General features: G+C 35.0%; 1 protein-coding gene across 7 annotated transcripts in view; it reads right to left on the bottom strand.

The window, feature by feature from the left end:
* Positions 1-22,374, bottom strand: part of ZMYM4 (zinc finger MYM-type containing 4) — a 171,181-nt gene that overhangs the window by 44,514 nt on the left and 104,293 nt on the right. For all 7 annotated transcript variants that reach the window (XM_075553759.1, XM_075553764.1, XM_075553768.1 and 4 more), the window contains 15 exons: positions 19,986-20,070; positions 19,496-19,751; positions 14,090-14,264; positions 13,770-13,982; positions 10,828-10,978; positions 10,282-10,397; positions 9,252-9,527; positions 8,935-9,085; positions 7,999-8,171; positions 7,416-7,566; positions 6,061-6,201; positions 5,732-5,769; positions 4,576-4,720; positions 1,767-1,885; positions 292-463 (listed from right to left, as the gene is read on the bottom strand). In XM_075553759.1, coding sequence (XP_075409874.1) covers positions 292-463; positions 1,767-1,885; positions 4,576-4,720; positions 5,732-5,769; positions 6,061-6,201; positions 7,416-7,566; positions 7,999-8,171; positions 8,935-9,085; positions 9,252-9,527; positions 10,282-10,397; positions 10,828-10,978; positions 13,770-13,982; positions 14,090-14,264; positions 19,496-19,751; positions 19,986-20,070 — 2,362 coding nt within the window. The remainder of the gene's footprint in view (positions 1-291; positions 464-1,766; positions 1,886-4,575; positions 4,721-5,731; positions 5,770-6,060; positions 6,202-7,415; positions 7,567-7,998; positions 8,172-8,934; positions 9,086-9,251; positions 9,528-10,281; positions 10,398-10,827; positions 10,979-13,769; positions 13,983-14,089; positions 14,265-19,495; positions 19,752-19,985; positions 20,071-22,374) is intronic.

Raw genomic sequence — 22,374 nt, 5'->3', positions numbered from 1 at the left:
TGAATTCTTATCTGGGGATCCTGGTTTTAAAATAGAGATAAAAACAAAATGATCATGAAACCAAGATTTACATGTTAATTTCTAGAGTCGTGAACTACAAAGAGCTATGCTGAATACTTTTTAATAGAAAAAGAGCTCTCAGAGGTACCAATAAGTTTAATACACCTAAAGTCTTGGAATTTAAGCACAAAGAAGCCTTTAGAAATATCCTGACAGCTAGATACCCATATTACTTAGGTTAGTTGGAAAATTTACAGATGTGTCTTTTTGTTCTTTTGCAATTATACCAACCTCCCTGGGATAGAGCCTTTTCTTTCTCTTCGTCTTCTGCAATTATTTCTGCCATCTCAAGGAGGTCAGCTTCAAATGGATGGGAGGGAAGCTTTTCCTTAATGTCTTCAATACTTTCAGTGGCTTTATCCTCATTATCCATTGACAGTGGAATAAGCATGGGGACAGGCATCTAAAAGACCATGGACAGAATGGAGAGTTTCTTAGGCAACAGGTACACCATTACAACCATTAATTGTGAGAGGATTAAAGAATTAAAATCATAAACAAATTCAAGATATCTTCACTGAGATGATTAAAATGTGTCTTGGCTAACTTGTTTTTATAAGACCCACCCACTTTCACTGAGCTGATGCTGACTCACAGTGATCCTGTATAGGGTTTCTGGGACGGTAAATCTTTATGCGGACAGATAGCCTCGTCTTTCTTGAAGGAGCGGATGGGTTTGGACCACCAACACTTCATGGTTAGCAGCCCAACACTTACCAGAAGGTGTCACTGGGGCACTTTTTCATAAACTTCATTTTAATGAAAATTAAATCCTTTTTGGATACTCAATATAGTGAGTCCCGTTAGCCTCTAAGACCATGTTTTAATGCGCTTCTAAGAAACCCTGGTGGCATGGTGGTCTAAAGCATCGGGCTTTAACTGAAGGTGGCCAATCTGCAGAGATAGATAAGGGTGTTGTGCTCAGAAGGACCAGGCAGTGTTTCATTTTGTTGCGCACAGGGTTGCTGTGAGCCAGAAGCAACCTCATGACACCTAACAACCACAATTTAGTCTCAGAAACCCACTGGAGCAGTGCTAGGCTGTCCTACAGGCTTGCTGTTAGAATCAGCGCGATTATATTGAATGAGAATGGTCTACTGCTGGATTTTACTTGTATTTCTTGATTAGCACTATTGTATCACTACCTCACTTACAAATTCCCTAGCAGGGAATACTGTATTTCTTCTGGAAATGTCCTCTGAAAAAGTGAGAATCATGCAAATCACAGTGTTTCACTTTCTACCTTTGCAGGAACCCAGCACTGTAACACATGCTGTTTCCGTTCTTTTTATATTTAGTGGTTTAGTTTTATCAGCTTTTCTAGAAGCACCAAGAAAGTGGTTTACAAAGACCAGCAGTCCTTTTAGTCACTACCTGCCATCGAGCCAATGGCAGCTCTTAGCAACGCTTTAGGGCAGAATAGAATTGCTCCTTTGAGTTTCTAAGGCTATAACTCTTTACAGGAGTAGAAAGCCTCGTCTTTCTACCTCAGAGTGGCTGATGGTTTCGAAGTGTAGACCTTGTGGTTCCACTACACCAATAAGGCACCTTTCAGTCCTTTATATGTAATCCCTATGAAGTGATTTGGTAACACTCAACCACAGGCAGATCTCTTTCATCAATAAGTGAAAACTTTCCCCAAGCAGTTGCAAAATTGTAATTGTGGAAATGACTAAACAAGCTTTAATGCCTAAATGATTACTCACTGGAACTGGAATCCCAAAGGGGACCGGTGCGTACTGCGTATAAAGGTGAAGAGGTACAGGTACGAACACCGGCACAGGGACTGGCACCACAATGACCGGGGGGGGACTCGGAGTGTCGTCTATTAAAAAGCAAATCACAAAGCACAGAGGGTTAGAAAGTGCATTTTAATCAACTTTCAAAAATGAGTTTAGAGAGATTTACAGTCCAAAATACCTGTAAGTGAGGCAACTATGAACTCTTGGAAAAGGAATATCTACTACAGAAGCAAATGCAGGTTTGAAGATAGCACAGACTCCCGGTGAGTAGCACTATAAATGTCAGTGATGTAGAAAGAAATGAATGGGAGATTTAATTAGACAGATGTGTGTGGATGCAGCCAAAGACCTGGAGCATGAGCCGAGAATAAAAGGAATATTGACCACATCAACCCAAGAGAAATAATTTAGCTTTGTCAACATGGTTAAGTTAGGTTCAACTCATAGATACTAATAGAACAGAACAGAATTACCCCATCTTTCTGTGGTGGATTCAGTTAGCAACTAAGTACTTTAACCAACCACTTCATCACCAGGCATAAAACTACAAACTCACCGCCACTGAGTAGTTCCGACTCATAGCAACCCTGTAGAACAAAGTAGAGCTACCCCTTGGGTTTCTGAGACTGCAAATGTATACAGGAGTAAAAAGCCTCTTCTTACTTCTGCAGTGCGGCTAGTGGTTTCAAACTGTGGACTTGGGAGTTAACAACCCAATGTATAACACACTATACCAACACTACGTCCTCTCTATACCACCAGGATTCTCTTGGCATAATAGGTTATGTGTTGGACTGCTAACCCCAAGGTGAGCAGTTCAAAACTGCCCACCACTCTGCAAGATAAAGATGAGGTTTTCTACTCCCTTAAATTACAATCTTAGAAACCCACAAGGGTGGCTCTTTTCTGTCCTACAGGTTCAATATGAGTCGGAATTGATTTGATGACAATGAGTTTTTGGATACCATCAGGTACAGAGGGGCCATAATGCAAATTTTAAATAATTTCTAGTACCCAATAGTAACAAGCTAATTCATAGGCCAAATAATTAATAAGAGAATTATGACTAGAAACAGTTATGGAAAGCCATCCCTGGGCCAGAATAAATCTCAGAGAACAGCCTCAAAACTAGCCTGCCTACATTATCCAAAAACAAGTACTAATTAATAGTGGAGCCTAAAGGCTAGTTGCAAGGAGTCTTGGTGGCACAGTGTGTTAATTGGACTGCTAACTAAAAGGTCAACAGTGAAGACTCCACTAGCTGCTCCATGGAATAAAGATGAATTTTCTGCTCCCATAAAGAATTACAGCCATGGAAACCCAAAAGGACAGTTCTACACTGTCCCACAGGGATGGTACAAGTTGGAATTGACTCACAAACTGTCTTGTTTTTTTGTTTTAAAGGTCACATAAGGCCAACAAGTCTGCTTAGCAGAGAGATCAAGAAAAGGCACATTCAGAGAGGCCTGCTAAACCCACTGCACCCAAGATTGTTCCCTAGCGGTGAGATCACGTAACATGGCCAGGACATGGAGAAGGAAGATTTCACTAAAATAGCCTAGTCAAATCATAAAAGAAATGCACAAGAACAAACATTGTAGGGGGGAGGGGGATAGGGGAACGACCCACAGTTGCTATATTACCTAAAATGTCTACTTTTCAACAAAAAATTTTAAGACTGTAATACAAAAGAAATAGGAAACTATAACCCATTCACCAGAAGAAAAAAAATGCAACAGAAACTGCCTGTGAGAGAGCAGTTCAAGAACTCAAAATAGCTTTTATAAGAACTAAAGAAAATAATATTTTAAAAATAAAGTATGATGACAATGTCTCTCCCATCATAGAATATCAACAAAAAGGTAGGAAACATAAAAATTCTGATTCTAAGGTATGTAAATTAAAAAAACAAGAACAACAAATAAGTCACTTATAAGAGACTCAATTGGGAAAAAAAAGACTCAATTGGTGGATTGTACTTAACAATAAAAAAGAGTATCATACAATTCTCAGCCATTTTCAACAAAAATTGTTTTGTGGTACAATTTTGTGGCCATTGTGGTGGTAGATATTTTTTAAGGTATGACCAAAAATAACTTATACAACTTATCAAAAATCACACAGTAGCCAAGAAGTAGAACTAAAATGTTTAGAAGATGATGGCAACATATGTAAAAATATGCCCGATTAAACTGATGTATGGACTTAAAAAAATAAAAATAAAAGAAGCAGAACTAGAATGCAGAGCCAGGTTTAAATAATTCCAAAGCCTATGGTAGTCTATAGTACTTCACTGTCGTTATAATAAAAAAGAATGAAATGAAGGATTTATTCACTGTTATTGAGCCACTTCTGACTCACAGTGCCCATTCGGACTGCCTCTGTAAGTTTCTAGGACTGTAATTCTTTTTTTTTTTTTTTTAATGGGACTGTAATTCTTTAAGGGAGTAGAAAGTTTCATCTTAAGGAGAAGTTGGTTTAGAACTGCTGACCTTGCAGTTAGCAACTCAATGTATAACTCCTATGCCACAAGGGCTCCTTTAAAGTATTCCCAGTATGGTATTAACCAATTTCATTCTCCTTGACATTCATGTGTTAAACCTGAGATGGGGAAAAAACTTAAAAAGATGTTGAGAGAACCACTAAGATTTATATACACACACACACATACAATCAAACACACGACCTAGGAAATAACAGATGATAAATGCAAGCAGATTCCACATTCCTTTCCCATAAACTAACCAAAATGCTAAAAGCACAAAGAACATACCTGTCTGGGATTCTTTGTTTTGAGTATGTGGCTTGCAAGAAGTAGCTTTAGTTTGTGTGATAGGTTTGCACAATAAAGCTTTGTTCTTCAAAAGCCTTGGAGGTTGGGATGGTGGTAGTTTCAGGGCATCTGTCTGTGTACTTGCCTAGTTAAAAAATAAACCAGAAACCAAGGTGGTTTTCAAAATGTTAATATTTATAACAAGGGATATAATTTTATAAGAAATGTCCAAAAGAAAGGAAATGTCATATTGGAATTACAAAAAAGATATAAGCAATTATATTTGTGAGAAATATTGCATTCCTGTTACATTACAGCAGTAAAGGTACTTACTATCATACATACATACTGGCTCTGATGATCCGCTTCATTTACCAAAAGCGATACAATTTCTATTGTAAGGCACTGTTGATTAATAACTATTGGTAGATGTTAAAATGAGAATTGCTACTTCTTGATTGAGTTAAGTTTTAGAGGACTTAGTTTCAAGATAACTAGGAATAACAGAATACTTTCTGACCATTTATATATTTTGAATAAAAATGCTATGAAAGCTATCTCAAAGACCAGGAATACTTAAAAACGGCATTGTTCCTATCAGATACTCTTTCTCAATATTTACTCTTTTTTGTAATTTACTTTTTTTTTCAGAGATAAAGCAAAAATTACTGATGAATAAAAAAGAATGATTATTTATATGCAAATCTCCAATAGGGGAAAACTAGCTGCATTTAGTAAATATTTTACTTACAATCTGACTATGTTATGAAACTGCCAAAAATTCTCTTATGCCTAAAATTAAAAGTATAATTGACTTCTATTCTGTACAATAAATAAATAAATAAATAGATAAACGTAAGGACTTTCAGTAACTACATGAGGACAGCAAGCATTCAAAAAAATTATAACACATAAGATACCTAATTAAATGACAAGAAAACCCCATTCTTGAACAAAAATGAACAAAGTGATATTTATTTTATACAATTAAGAGAGAATGCCAGAAACAAATAGAAAAAAACCTAAGAAAACAAAAAACCACCATGCCATGAGAGGCTCCTTTCAATAGAGGGGCAAATTAGCCCAAACATATCCATATTGCTTAAAAGGTAAAAGTAAACACAGTGGCAATAAGAGGATGAATAATAAAACTTACATCCCCGATGATCTTCGCTGTTACTGTAGGAACTGCACCTGATACAAATTAAAACACAGGTTTAGGATAGTATATGATGATGTAAATATTAGCAGTAAAAGCTCATTTTGATCAGTGAAACAGCATCACCATAAGAACATATGTTATGTTAATACAATGCAGTGGAAGAGACTGGTTCTAAATTTAAATATGCAAAAATCAAAGCAGAGCTCATAGAACACTGATAGGAATGCGTCACACGAATGAAAATGGTTACTGATGAAAGAAAGTACAAAGCCACTGTATTCACCTCATAGTGGTTAGACATATGCTTTCAAATCCAGCAATACCTTGTAAGACGCTGTTAGAGTTCACTGTGGGCTGGGCAGCAGGAGCACTTGCCAGTGATACTACATTAGCAATGACTGGAGTTGAGTCCTTTCTTAGGGAAGGGGGTCCTGTTGAAGCAGCTTGCACCATAGAAATACTTGCTGATCAAAATAAACAAAACAAGGAAAATCCAAGTAATTAACATAGATTTACAGAAACAATTATTTCAACAAGGTTAAACAATGTTTTTAGGTGAATTTCTATTAAAACAAACACTTTGGGATTAACTGGGTTGGCTTGTTACTTATTTTTAAAACAGAGAAATTTAATTCTTACATGTATTTTATCTTTGTGACAAAATATCCTCAGTAGTTAAACAAATTATTTTTAGTCTAAAAGGCAAAATACTAATAAAGATCACAAAATGGATTTAATAGACATTTAAACCTAATGTGCTTCTTACATCTTGCCTTAAGACTTGGTATTTTTAAGTGTCTGAAATGGGATCTTACAGATTTCCTTTTATTTTTAAAGAACCTGTAGTTAAATCATTTAGCTTTTAAATAGTTCCATGAAGTATAAACTTACTTAGCCTTAATATTTCTGAGATTAAATGACCTATGTCCATGGAATATTAAGTAAAAAATTACAACCTTTGAAACCCCAAGGGGCAGCTCTACTCTGTTGTAAAGGGTCGGTATGGGTAGGAATCAAGAGGGCAGCGAGTTTTTTCTGAGAGTCTTGTATTATTTGTAGTCTCACATCCCTTTAAGAAAGACAAGGTGTGTATATCAAATCTGCAAATTACTAACTGGTGTAGCTCAGGGTTAGGTGGGTTCAAACTCATCAGCCACACCGAGAGGGGGGGGGGAGGGAGCTGTCTGCTTCCATGAAGATCTATGCTTTGAGATGGAATAGACTCAATAGCAGTGAGGAGTTTGAGGGTTGGGGAAGTATTTTTCTTGAGGGGTGGGTACCTATATTACTTACGAACTTTTTGAATTCAATATACTCAGAGAAAGTAAAAAGAACTTATTTCCATTCAGCTTTAACCTAAAGCACCAAAAGACAAAAGGGAACCTAAAATTTAAAGTCATTTGAACACAATAAAATATATGTTTCATGAAATTATTAGCAACTGTTTACAGTTCCTCATCTGTATAAGACTGTCAAAAAATGGACTGACATAAAGGGTTCAAACACAAGAACAATTGTGAAGACAGGACAGGGCCACACTGTGTTTCATTCTGCTGCACACAACAGTCACAGAGTAGGAAGCAACTCCACAGCACCTAACAACACACTCTGAAGAAATACAGTGGCGAGTTCCTTGTATTTATCAACGCTCTCACTCAGAACTTCGGTTTAGTTTTACCTGCACTGTTTTGTGAAGGTGGCTCACACATACTCTGCTGGTTACAGAACATCAAGATACAAAGCAGGTTACAAAAATGTTTTATTTCTCCTCGCCATTTCAAGGACTCACTGAGTTTACCCTGTCGTTTGCAGCCGTCACATTTTGCCATCTGAGAAAGAAACAGAGATAGCAAAGGGGTGAGAGACAAACGGCTTACCAGAGTGAAAACAGCACAATATAACATGTAAGGAAATTAACATGTGTGTAAACAGTTCTGAATTTCATTGTAAATAATGAAAATTTAAAAACCTTATCACACTGAAAGATTTCCACAAATATCAATTTTAAAACAAAATTAAGTCAAAAATAAGGCCTCTTTTCAAAGATTTTAAATTTAAACATTAGAATTCAGAATACTTCTTTAACACTGATCTATCTTTTAAAAGGAAGCGAGATAAAAGAATAAAACTTCTAAGACATTAAAGTCTTTTCAAATCTTACGTCAATATTTAAAAGTTTTAAGTCAGTAAAGTGTCCTACACAAGAAAGGGGGAGAGTTTAAGCCCTAAGTTGAAAACTCTACAACATGAGTACTTTTTACCTGATAGAACAGAACTGTGTATTTTGACATGCATTCTTCACAGCAGAACTCTTCCACCTTCCCCCCTAAATTATTCTGTACCAATTTGGGAGATGTCTGTAAACAATAACTGCACATTTTACAGTGATTTCCCCAACGTTTTGCCAAGTCATGTTTATAGAGCAATTTGCAACCTAGAAATCAGGAAAGAGTAAAATTAGGGAGAAATATCCGTATTTTTTATTTAAACGATCTAAGACAAAGTTTCACACTTGAGACCAGACTCGTCAGTAGATCAAGAGATCGACTTAAAAGACTGAAAGTAGCATTTTACAAACTAAACTGATAAGGCGGGAAGCATATGACAGGAAACTCAAATGCACCACACATGTTCAGTTCTGTTTCCAAACACTTTTGAGTATGTCATGTTTTGAATGCTGCTGAAGGATTAATCTTGTGTCATTCAAAACTGCAACACTATAAACATATTAAAGTCATTTAAATAAAGACGCCATCTATGTCATATTGAATTGCTATTAACACCACTTATATTCAGAAACACAATGGCAGTTTAAAATGTTTTGAAATAAAATCTTAGGATGCAACCATAACTTTAAGGAATTCCCTTCAGAAATAAGTATATTAATTAAAAGGTCCTTCAGGTTCCTAATAATCTGATAATGTTAAATATATTTTTCACATCTCCACCACTTTCTGCATCTTTTACGCATACATTTCTCAATATGCACATAGAGGATCTTTTCCTTGACCTTAACTTTCATATATAAAATGAAGGAATACGTCATAAAGAGTAAACTAAGTGCAAGCGAAACAAAGAGCCTCTGGCATTACACACAAAGGATCAAACAGGTGGGCTTACAGCATGAAAATTTAAATCATCAACAACTTTTATAAAAACTAGCATGCTCGGTAAGTAAGACAATCCTGTGTCTTTACCTTCACTACAGAATGACTTGTCAGCACCTGAGAATCGCACAGTCTCCTTTACAGTTTTCTCAACTTTACAATATTCACACATTGCTGTTACATTATTTATTTTCTTATATTCATCGGAGCAATTCTTGCCACAGAACTGAAACATTTTACCCTGAAAAGAAATAACCATTGAGTACTAATTAAACATTTGGTTTGCCTTATGGAAATCCTTGCCTCTTTTATTTTCAAAACAAATACATGAATTTTTCAGAGACTAAAAACTACTTTATGAAGAGAGTGATTTATACTCAAACCCTTATTATGATCCTGTACTTTACCTTATAATCCAGAAGTTCTGGTTTTGTGGCAAAAAGACGGTTACAGTGCTGACATTTGAGTTTTACCACACTTCGTGCAAACCCAACATGTTGAGATTGAGCAGCAAGACGCTGGAGACCAGCTGCAGCAGAGCTACTGATCGAAGTGGGAGAAACAGCAGAGGTGGTACCTCCTCCTGCAGACACTGTTGTACCTGTGGGGATGCTTACAATTACTTGGCCTTGAGATAGGGGCACTACTGAAGAATTCATTCCTGTTGGTTTGTTGAACAAGTTCTGAAAATATAAACACAAATTTAAAAAGATCAATCAAATTATGCCCAGCACAGTTCTAAGTACTTAAGATACATCTGTGAACAGGCAACATTCTTCCTATGAACAGCTTAAAATAGAACGGGGAGAGTTCATTTAGGCCCCTAAAATTAAATAATTCAATATCGTCGTCCATCATAATGTTCTCCAAACAGATAATAAAAGTAACGATGTTCATGTAAGTGCTATCAAGCTGATTTTGACTCAGAGTGACACTATAGGACAGAAAACTGCCTGCCCCACAGGGGTTCTACCACATCTTTCCCTAAAGGAGTGACAGGTGTGTTAGAACTACTGAAATTTCAGTTAACAGCTGAGCATCCACCACTGTGTCATGAGGGCTCCTCTGGGTATGAATCAAAACCAAATACCACTGAGTCAATTCCGACTCACAGAGACTCTACCTTTGCATCGGAGGATACAGATCTTTATAGACAAATAGTCTCAAATTCCTCCAAAGAAGAGGCAGGTGGGTTTGAACTGTCAACCATGTGGTTAACAGTCCAAGACTTACCCCAACCAGGGCCCCATTTGGTACTATTTCATTTTACAGAAAGCCGTTAAATGGCATGCTTCCAAGTACAGGATAAGCCACAAGAGCCCAAACTTCATAGGATGAGACAAGAATTTAGACAATCCAGGCATTATCAAACACTTCGAAAGTTTACATTGTGACTAACTAATACACTAGAGACGAGGAAGAGTCCTGAAGCCATACCTGGAAAGCTACCACACAACCGTAGCTGCAGAAGTTGCGTATGCTTCCATCAGACATAGCTAGGTGATACTGAGGGACTGCGGACGTTTTACAACTGTTACACTGGACTTGTACACCTTAGCAAATCAAAATAAAAACTAATGAGAGATATATATAGATGTACACATGTCTGAGAATAAAATTACACAATATACAAAAGTTCAAAGACTAGGTTAAATTGCAAGACCTGAAACTAAACTCAATGGTCATATATAGACAAAAACTAACATAACATTAGATTTATTATTTTTTTAATTTAAAGTCATTAGTCTTATCTTGAAACTATAAATAAAGAATCTTAAAATAAATCATGTATAAAGAAGATATCTTAAAAGAAGCTACATGAAAACCCTTTAAAAAGAGAGGAATGAACAAACAAGCAAGTAAATAAACAAGAAATAAGCAATCAAGGCAACGGATGCTACATACATTGACAAAAATCTGTACTATAAAAATAACCATACTTTTCAACTATCACATTTATATATTTCATGAAACCAGTGTTACCTGTAGAAGTAACAATTTTAACTCTGTAAGCTGATAAACAATTAACAGAACAGAAAAGCTCTGTCTTCCCCAAGCTATTGGTATTTTCAATCATTTCTGCTGAGGATCGCAATGATTTGCAAAGTGCACATGGTGTAATTTTGGCTGATTTCTATTAAGAAAATAAAACAATATTAATTTATACAAAATTCTGAATAAACTCTTTTTAATGTTCATTATTTTTAAATAGCTCAAATCAGTGGCTTTCAAACTTTTATGATTATTATTCTGAGTAAGAAATAAACTTTACAGAGTGACCCGATATATATACTTCTGAGGTTTTTTGTGCTTTAATATTATATCTGTATTTAAACACAACTGGAAAATTTTATCATAAAATAATATATCTCATTTGTGCACATTTTATTCTTAAAAATATAAGGTTAAGAGCCAGAAATTAATTTCATGACCTTCTAATCAATTGTGAGCACAGCTTTAAAATTATTTTAAATAATAACAAAACAGAAAACTCGTGCTTTTATACTAACCTAAAAGTTGGAAGGATTAACAGCAATAAAAAGCAATTAATTAAAGGAAACAAGTTCCTAAACTTACTAGAAAATTAATTGTAAAATATTTTAATATAAAAATACACTGTATCAAAAGTGGTATCGACAATTGTACATTAAAAGTATTTAAATATAAATCACCAGAATCTGTTATCTTAAGCCCTAAACTCAAAGATTAGCAGCCAAATAATTCTAAATGCTATCAATCATGTCACACATTCATAATAATTCATAAAGCCTGTCCAGCACTCATTAAGGGAATTTATTATATCTGGTCCCTCTTCAAGGATATGGATAATATGAGACTTGTTATTAAAAGATACATGCACTGTAAAGTGAGAAAACTCATGCATTCTGGAATGTCCACTGCTATTTCTAAATCGATCCTTTTCCCTTTCTGCCCAATTTGATTTTTACAAGGTCAAGAGCCGTATCTGTGAGCATTTGCTGACAATCACTTAGTGCCCTATTTCCCATTTTATTCTTAAAAAGTAATAATATGGAATACAATCTAACAGTTAATTTCAGGATCTTTTAATTGACTGTGAGCAGAGCCTTTGAAACATTTTAAATAATAACACAAAATTCATGGTCTATACTACCCTAAAAGGAGGGAGCGCAACAACTAAAAAGGGCACTATAAATAGAAAATAAAAGTGGCCATGCGTCCGTTGTGTCCCACCGTGTTCCATAAACACTTTCCCTCAATGGCTCATTTACAGTCCTCTCCTAGTACACATAGGACGTCACAACAGAAATAGTATCTAACGTTCTTTAAATTAATTATAAGGGAGAAAGAAAAAGTCACAGAAATGACTCTAAAACATCTCAGGTTTCACACTCGGTTCTTGCTCATTCTTACTCATGTAATACTGAAACATTCTTGTGACATCTCACTGCCAAGGAGTTGATAACAACACTGTAGGTTTCTGACAGCGACCATAAGTCTGCATGGGAGCTGAAAGTTTCATCTTTCTTCTGTGGAGTGGTTGGTGGTTTGCCTGCTGACCACCAAGGTTCCTCCCTTGTACCACATTAACAACTCTTTTAAGATGAGGAAAATAGAACTGAAGACGTTTATTTTCTCCAAGGTAAAATGGATTTAAATAGGAAGTCCACAAATAAAACGTAGCCTGCTTTACTTTTAAATTCTTCTTTCTCTACCAAAATGTAATAATTAATGTGAGAAAAGTACTGCGTATAGCCTCAAAAAATTCATAATAAATTTAAAACTAAGATATTTCCCCCTAACTTTCCTCCTCTAGTGTAATCAGAACTATCCTTAAATGGACTGAATCCAAGTAACTTTGTATCTGCTACAATATTAGGAAAAGATTAGTCTTTTGAATAGGACAATACACCTGAAGATAATAGTCCCTCACCCCAAAAGGTGTTTCTAAAGGAAGGAAAAAACAGAAAAGGTAATGCCTTTTAATGTTCCTGTACATTAATAAAAAATAAACTGAAACATTATAATGTTTAAAATTCCCAAATTGTGAGCTTTTAAAAACAAGGGCTAAAGTAGAAAGGAAATGTTTTGAAAATGATGATGGCAACAAATTTACAAATGTGCTTGACACAATGGATGGATGTATAGATGGTGATTAATTGTACAAGCCCTCCATAAAATGATTTATTTAAATAAACAATTTAAAATACATTTCTAAATTAAGATTAAATTACCAATTTTGGTAGGGTACATAAAAATTCACGATTCTGACAAACAATGCAAACTTATCAAGAACCCCAAAGGGTGGGAAACTATGTGTCATACAGTTGCTCTCGTTCATTATACAAAGCTCATCGATACACAGCCCAAATCCGTGTTTTTCTATTTCCTACTGGAAATTAAAAAGATTTTTATCTATAGCAATCTTCTTCCTTTTCCCTTATGCTTTCCTTATTTTTATTGTTTGTTTCGCAATTTCTACCACAAGGTTCTAATTTCAACATACGGTTCTGATTTTGAGAACAGGTATTCAACAGGGGCCTTATCAAGAAAAAATGTTTAGATACAATTTATTTCAAAGTCTACAATGTACACACCAAAAGGATAGGACTGGTTATTGCTGGGAGATGGCATTATGTTTCATCTTTATGATTTTCGGCATTTTCAAAATATTGTTCAAAAATGTAAATAACATTAAAAAATTTAAATTTTGAAGTCATGTCCTAAAATTATCTACTTCAAAATGTATGAATAAAACTGCCTCGTATAAAACTTGATAACACTCTTTAAAACATTCATTTGACAAAAACTACTAATGTATAAAAATTTTAATTAAAAAATAAGGTCTATTTTTCAGAATATATTAGTAAATGATGTCTACTGAAAACTTCACACCCCTAAACCAAAATCAATATATACATCAGAATGAAAATTTGCTCACGTACCTGCTTATATGCTGTAACACATGTTGAACTACAAAATTTCTTAGCCTGTCCTTCTATCTGCAGCATGTGGCACTGACCAGAGCCACTGTAGCAGTAACCCCCACAGTGCTCACAACAGTTCATGGTCAGGTTGTTGGCAGAGCGAAACTTGGAGAAACAAGCATCACTGCAGAGTTTATGTACCACATTCTGGTAATTAACTTCATGTCGAATCTAGGAATTAAAAAACAGGAACATAGAGACAATAAGCAGAGACCATCAAAATGTTCTCTAAGCAAAAACTAGATTTCTCTCCCCAATAAAATACAAAGGTAACTTACAACAGCAGTTTTCTGGCACATGCTACATTTGGTTGAAATGTTATTTGTATTTAGGGAAACAACAGGTTTTCTTTTCAGTTCGTATGTTGACAAACATGATCGACTACAAAATACTTTACTAGGGGTGGCATTTTCAAACTGGGCATTGATCACATCCTTTGGATTTAAAATGTCCCTAAAAATGATAACAAAGATAAAATAAGAAAACAAAAAAAACCAAAGATACAATAAGCCACAGTATATTTTTTACCTCTTTTTGTGAATTAAAATAGCAAAATAAAACACAGGCAGTGAAATTAAATGGGCTTTAGAATTCTATTAGATGAATTTGATAGCCTACATTGAAACTTACCAGCAATTTGATCTAGGATAAACGGGTACATTGTTTTTACCCTAAGTTTTGTTTTTTTTAATCCTTAAGTTTTAATGGAACTAATACAATCTACTTTACAGATCATTTGTGAGAATCAGTAGGTTATGTTTCAAAGACTAAAAGAACACACACCAAATGATTAGCATTCATTATATCTGGTAGGATGGATGAGATCTGAATTTTCTTCTTTGGACTCCGTATTTTCAAAATATTCTATACTAAGGTTTAAATATTTTATATTAAGGTAAAGGCAATAAAAATTACCACCTTAATGACTAAGGCTTCACATTACTCAACCCCTAATCCAAACCAGGTTAGCAGTTTTCCAAATACCTTACATGTAAACCATTTAAAAATAGACCTTGATGAAATTTTCCAATTCTCTCTCCCATGAGCACACACTTTCATAATACAGACTGTTATGTTTAATCTTACAGCTTTAAGAGCTCCATTTTAATACATTATAATAGTTCACATAGTGGAAATTTGTCAAGAGAAACACCCGTAGAGTCCTGTGCTATGTATGATACATAGCTCCACACCCCCTCTTCTCCTATGCTAAGTAGCTAGGCTGTTCTTTCTTCTGAATTCTTACAACCCTCCCCCTTCCCCTACATTAGGTTTTACTGTATTTCATTTCCAGGGGTATTTATTGAGATGTGACATAGCAGTGGTGATTGAGCCCCAAAATATAGTCTATGTCTACTCAGTTTAATGAGGCAAACAGATATTATAACAGAAGAGTTCATAAAACATAAATATTGTAAATATTTTAAGAAAAGGTATATAAAATACATTATAGAAATATAAATGAGGTAACAATAATTTTGGACCCATTTGTGACAAGAAAACTTTCTATAAGGTTAAGGAGATATGAGGCTTCAAGTATAGGGAAAGCAGAGACTCACTACAGTAGGCTTAGAGTTCAATGACAACATAGCGTATGTCAGAATAAAGAAAGAGGAAGAATCTCATTCCAGAAAGACAAAATTCAGAAATGGTGCAGACAATCCAGAAAGAGCCTACTCTTTGAGTACTATTAACTTTCTGTACAATTTATATAACATTCCTCAAAGTACATACATCTTTTACACAGAATATTTTAAATATAATTTTTTTAATGAACATTGGATCCCTATTACTAAAGAAGAAAGCCTGTAGAAAAAGGGTGGTTGAAAACTGATTAAGGTAGCAACTGTAAAAATCTACTTGATGTGATTGAAATATGAAATATGTTAAATCCCAACTTAAAAACAACAAATGCAGGATGATGACACTATCTGCTCCCTTAAAGATGTATAGCCTCAGAAGCCCGTGTGGGGTAGCCATGAGTCAGAATCAACTTGATGGCAGTGGGTTTGGCTTATTAAGGGAGCATAATTTCTGAATGATAACTAGCCAAAATACATTCAAAGGGAAAGAAAGGTAAAGTGGTGACAGAAGATGAAGACCAGATAAAAAAGCAAAATGTGATATAAGGAAAACTAAGATAAGTTTAGTAGGTGAGGACTGAGCAATGAAGAAAAGGATTAGCGAATATACTTAAGTATAAGCTGACCCGAATATAAGCCAGGGTGTCTAATTTTACCACAAAAACTGCACTGGCAAATGTGCTGGGCAAACTCAGCATATACGTGGCTATATAGAGTAAGTAAGGAGAGGGGATACAGCACAGGGTACAGAAGAAAAGGCTGAGAGTACAGGTAGGTAAGAGTACCTGAAAAAAAGGCAGAAAGGGACAAAGAAAGTGAATATGAGGGAGCATGGTTAAGAATCATGGGGTGACAAGCTTAAAAAGTAGAATATTTTTTAAGTAGAATATTTAAGCAGTATTGAAAGTAGACAGTAGGTAAGACTAAAACCAACATAAGAAAAATGTAACTTTCAAGAACTGAATTAAGATCAAGATACGAGAGGACAGTAGGAAAAATGACTTAAATTTTAACTTAATTTTCTTAACTTACAGTTAAATGCAAGAACAGATAGCCAAGATCGAAAACAACATGAAAAGCTTAGCAGCGACACCATGAGGACAGCAGGAGAGTAGTGAAGGAGTAACATGAAGGGATTAAAAGTAAAGCACAGGTACGCAGGGCAGACACACTTAAACCTCCTTAAATTTCCCAGTCATTTTGAAAACAACTGATAACTGGAAAAAATTGAGATTATTATGCTAGGACAAATACTACTGAAATTTTAGAAAACGCTGGTCTCTACAGTAAGAATCAAACTATTAAGTGGAGAGCAAATGCTTTGAGAATGATTGGGGCAGGGAATGTGCAGATGTGCTTTATACAATTGATGTATGTATATGTATGGAATGTGATAAGAGTTGTATGAGTCTCTAATAAAATGTTTTAAAAAAATAAATAAATGAAAGAAAAAAAAGAATCAAACTAAAAAGATAAAACGTATTGCATGTATTATATCATGAAAAATAGAAAACAGAAAAAACATGTAAACTTAGTTTGAAAACGGACTTAGATTACTTATATAAGATAGGCAAGCTGGAGGAGAAGGCAACAGGACCGACCATCCCAGAGGGAATAGGGGGAGGAGGAGGAGGCGGCGGAAGGGAGCGGTGAACAAATAACGCCAGACACAGAACAACTCGGACATCAAAATCAACAACAAGGATGTACAGATCCTGGGAGTGTTCGAGCAACAGCAATCTAGTTAAGAGGAATTACTAAGAGGTGGAACTGAGGGTGAGCGTGATGGTGGGTCAGGAGGAAGGTGAAAGGAAACAGAGGAAAGATCTAGGAAGCAAAACTATGGACAGAGGTATAAGGATAGGTGTATATGTATGTTAATATATTAATTCATAAAAGAGGTATTTGCCCACGTACATATATTTATATGGCAATACACTGAGATTATAGATGGACTTCGGGCCTCTGTTCATGCCTTTCCTTAATGCAAGAACACTTTGTTCTAACAACCTGGCATTCTGTGATGCTCACAGTGGGGGAAGGGCAATGGCATTTAGTGTAAGATATGAAAATAACAATAATTTATAATTTATCAAGAGACCATGAGGGTGCGGGGAAAGGAGGGGGTGGGAAGAGGGGCTGACACCAAGGGCTTAATTGAAAATGTCTAGAAAATGATGGCAACATATGTACAAATGTACAATAAATTTTTTTAAAAACCACAAAAACAGACTTAGGCATGTGATATACAAAAGAGCTTCAAAAAGTTTATGGAAAGATGGAAGTGAAAGAGTGGACTTTTCACAAACTGTTTGAAGCAATCTTATTTTCCGAAGTCACCAGTTTTAAAAGCATTTTTCATAATTCCAACAGTATAAATAGACTAATTTGCTAAATTAACCTTGGTAAGAGCATAATGCTGAAATCAGCTACTATAGTTTTTAGTCAAATAATTTTTCATTATAAAGCAATGAGAATAGTCTCTTTTTCAAGCTAGGATCACCAATTCACATGTTCATCAAATATTTATTATGTCCAGAATTCCTAGACATCATAAATGTAGTTGTGAACATAAAGGTAAATTCCAAGGATCAGCGAGGGTTAAAAAAAAGGCAAGGGCAAAGAATGTACAGATGTGCTTTATACAATTGATGCATGTATATGTATGGATTGTGATAAGAGTCGTATGAGCCCCTTAAAATGTTTTTTAAAAAAAGGCAAATTCCAACTATCCTCATGGAACTTATGTCTTAATGAATAAAAAAGAAAAATAAGCCAAAGTATATCATTCAAAAAAGCCTTAGGAAACTATTCTGGCAATAGCCAGCATAAATTTTAAAATGCTTATCTGGAAAATCTTTCACAATAAGTGTTTAAAAATTTGGTATGAAATATTCTAAAAAACTTCTAATCAATATATGTGGTTGTAAATGACATTTAGTTACACATATTATATAGGCATTCGAGATGAAAATTTACTACCACTAAAGCTATAGAAAAGTGACATCAGCTCAAAGATTTCCCAAACAAACAAGAAATATTTATTATTTTAAATAAGTCATGTTACAGTACAATAGTTTCTTAAAAAAATTAAAGCCCAATTTCCACTTGATATCGCAAATTTAATAAAAATTTAGCCTTTCAATTGTCTTAAAGAAATGAAGTATAACATACACATAATCACTTCCAGAAAAACTTCTAAGACCATGCACATTTTGTTACAAGCACTTTCATCTCAACTATGCCTTTTTCGGATTGAACCAGAAGAGGGAGCTTCTTTTTCTCTGTCTAGACAGAGAAAGGATCGCATCTACCTGGAGAACTATAAACACTAGACTTAAAAGTAATATATCATGATATGAATAGGTTTAGAATAGAGAAGATGGCATGTTTCAGAACACGAACATTATTCGCCTTTTCCTGACTCCTTTATTTAAACAGATTTAAAATAGTCACTTTCAAAATTAGCCAGGATTAGGTTTTCCTCAAAAATATCAGAATGCCCTTACTAACATGGTGTGGTCATACACCTTTTTCTCTAATCTCTGCATTGGAACCCTTGAAGTAGTTCATTAATACTTAAGGGTAAACATTATAAATCAGTTTTAGTTAGGAAAAATTATTAAATAAATTCTTGTTAGGAGAAATAATTTTTAAAACCTTACAAAATATTAAATATATTAGATTTAAATCCTATTGCCTACAGGTCCAAGATTTAAAAAAGGGGCCGTGCACTATGCCTAAGTGTCATAGTTTCTGTTTTATAAAACACCTTGACCATAGAGAGAAAGCTGGTCTCAAAAATACTCCTTAATTTATAAGGCACTTGATGTAAAAGTGAAAGAAAGCTGGGCACCAAGAAAAGGAACAACACAGAAGTGTGAGAGGGCTTCCGAGTTTGTGAGAAAATTCCATTATCTTCTACATCCATTTTCCCACAAACTTTTCGAAGTCCCCTCATGCTAAATGGGATACTAACGGGATGCTTCTCAAAAAACCCCAAACCCACCATCATAGACCATAAAAAGTTAAACGCAATACAGACCAAAACCAGAATATGCTAACAGAAAGGGGAGGAAGACCAATGAAAATCTGCCATACTTTGAGCAACTGGAGCACGTTTTCTTGGTGGGAGGAGGCGGCGGGCGGGCAGGTGGGACTGTATAGCCAGTGAGGCACAGTGTGGAGCAGAAGAGCTGAGTAGACCCTTTCCTCTGATAAGCAGTTTGCCCCTTCTGGAGGATTTTTTTACAGCCAGAACAGGAAACTCGAACAGCTGTGGCTGGAACTGATGGGAGCATTTTATTCACGCCAGATGATGCCAGTGAATGCTGAAAGCCAGTAGTCAACTGTGGAGCTTCAAAGAAAAAGGAAAAATGCTCGACTATTTTACCATGAATTTTAAATATCTATTCTAACTTTTCTTGTGCTAGTCCTAAAAACAAATCACCAATTATATAACACACAACGAAAGGCAATCTAAATCAGCAATGAGTACTACTTGATTTACTAATATAAGTAAGCTATTGCCTCTCACTCAGACTGGTCAAAATAAGTAAACACGATTCGCTCATTTACTTCTGCTTCTTACCAAGAGGGCTGCCGCTAACTGAAAACACAGCACTGATTTTCAGTTCCCCCTCTTGAGACTTCTGCTGTTGGCCATGACTGTACTCCTTTAAAAAACAAACAAGCAAACAAATAAATGCACAGAAGAAAGCATAAGTACAACATATTTAAACATAACCATATATTCAAGACATTTTGGGAGGGTTATATAAAGGTCTAACGTATTTATGATATTAACATTAACTAGAGGTTATAAAACAGCACGCAAACTGCAACTGCAATAAGGGTAAATAAGTTTACATATGCATGTATTCTAGGAAGGCAAGAGGTAAAAATATAAAAGTGTCCCACTCAATTAATTAGCCTGTAGCATAATGAAATTATTTGTAAATTACTCTTGAAAATTCTCCTTATATTACTCTGGCATTTCAAGTTAAAATTTATCTATTATAAAAGTAATACACACTTGTTCAGACAAGTAGAAATGTAAATAACCCTAATCCATATTTCCATCAACTGAAAGCAACCACTTGATATATTTCTTTCCAGTCTTTTCCCCTTCTCTAATTCAGAGGTTTTATTTCTTTGCTTAGCTGTACTTACTGTATACTAAATAAATCATTCTTATAATCTAACTCTTTGATCACTAAAATAATTTGAATTTTTCCATTTTGTTACAAAACAAGTATCGGTGGTTTTTAAATTGAAGTCCAAGAACCTGAGGCTAAGAGCTGTATTCCAGAAAGTCTAAATGAATTCAATGAAAGGAATTTAAGTTTTCATTTCAACAATTTAATGATGAATGTAAACATATTGTGAGTCACAAATAACCACCACATAACTAAGCTCTACTGTAATTTTCAGTGCTGTTGTTTGCATTGTGAAACTAAGAGGTAAATTTAAACTTTTCTTTTAATTGTTCATCACACTGAAACTTAAAAACCCCAGCAAAATCCCTATTCTCAGGATTCTCAGGCAGAACATATTTTGTGTTAGAATATCTGTGAGAAAAATACTGACACATACTGCTCCAATATGACCCTACACAGGTTTGAGATTATAAAACCACAACCCAACACTGGCCCACTTAATATTTCCACATAGTTCATACAATCAGTAACAACATGATGACTACCTTTGTGAATACTCATACACTCTTTTTAAGGATTATTTCCAAAGAAAAGGGTCCTTAAAGTGATATTGCTAAGTAAAAGCACATAGCAAAAGTTCTTGATAGATAATAAGAATGATTAAAAGAAACAAATCTCAATTAGACTTAATGCAGCAATGAAAAAAAGTCATTTAAAAGCCATTTCCCATTGTTGTTCAAATATGTGATTCCTTTTTTCTTGAAATATCCATTTACCAAAAAAGCTTTGTTATAACCACATTACCCCTTAAAATTTCCATTTGTGTATCCCAAACTTATCGATCTTTATCTTTATTTCTTTTAACTCTTACAAACTTCTATTTCTATAATAAAATAATGAGACCACGATTTCATTAGCAGCCATCAAATTCCTTAATACAGAGGTCAGGAAACTTGGCATGTTAAGGGCCGAACAGTACTGTTTTCAAATTTGCGAGTCATACGGCCTCTCTCAACGCTGTCCTTGAAGAGCAGAAGCATCGCGAGAGAGGGTAACATTCAAATAAAGCTCTATTTGTAAGAAGTGATAAGCAAAACAAAAAAGCAAAGGCAGACTGGATTTGTCTGAAAGTCCCTACTTTGCCACTTCTGCTTTAATCTGTCTGGAACTTTTTCATTTTGATGTATGATGGGTGGTTTTGTTTTATTTTTTTCTCTAAATAAATTAATCCCTTATATTCATCATTGATTAATGTAGCAAATTCTTTTAAAAATGTCTGTTTGGGTGCTATCTTTCAACCTTATTTTCAGAATAATTTATCTTCTAATATTCTACTAGCCTAATGAAAATAACGACAGGATGTTTATTTAATTGGGCATTTGTGATAGATTTTTCTGTGCCAACATGGCTCCCATAGGAACATCTGGGTGGAGTTTAGTCAATTAACCAGGTTGAAGCTCAATTGGGGGGGCAACTGAGATAAATGGCTTTCCCAGGCAAAGCACCTTCTCTCACTCTGGGGCAGGCCACACTCTTTCCAACTTCACCTTCCTGCAGCCACCACCACTGGATCTACAAGACTTGACAGCAATCAGCCTGCACTCTGCATCATTGCATGTGGGTGTGTGAGTCTGATGTGCAACTTATGGACTAGTTTCGGACTTAGGAACTTGATCTGGACTGGGCTGGGATGTTTTCTTAATGTACAATTACTCTTTGATATAAAACTCTTTCTTATGCATATATGAGTGTTACTGGATTTGTTTTTCTAGTCGACCTGGTCTAACACAGCATGGCATTCTCAACAACCCCAACTGCATT

This window comes from Tenrec ecaudatus, chromosome 1 (assembly GCF_050624435.1).
Source record: "Tenrec ecaudatus isolate mTenEca1 chromosome 1, mTenEca1.hap1, whole genome shotgun sequence".
NCBI classification, from domain to species: domain Eukaryota; kingdom Metazoa; phylum Chordata; class Mammalia; order Afrosoricida; family Tenrecidae; genus Tenrec; species Tenrec ecaudatus.
The sequence above is the reverse complement of the archived record's forward strand: the minus strand, read 5'-3'. Positions and strand labels throughout refer to the sequence as shown.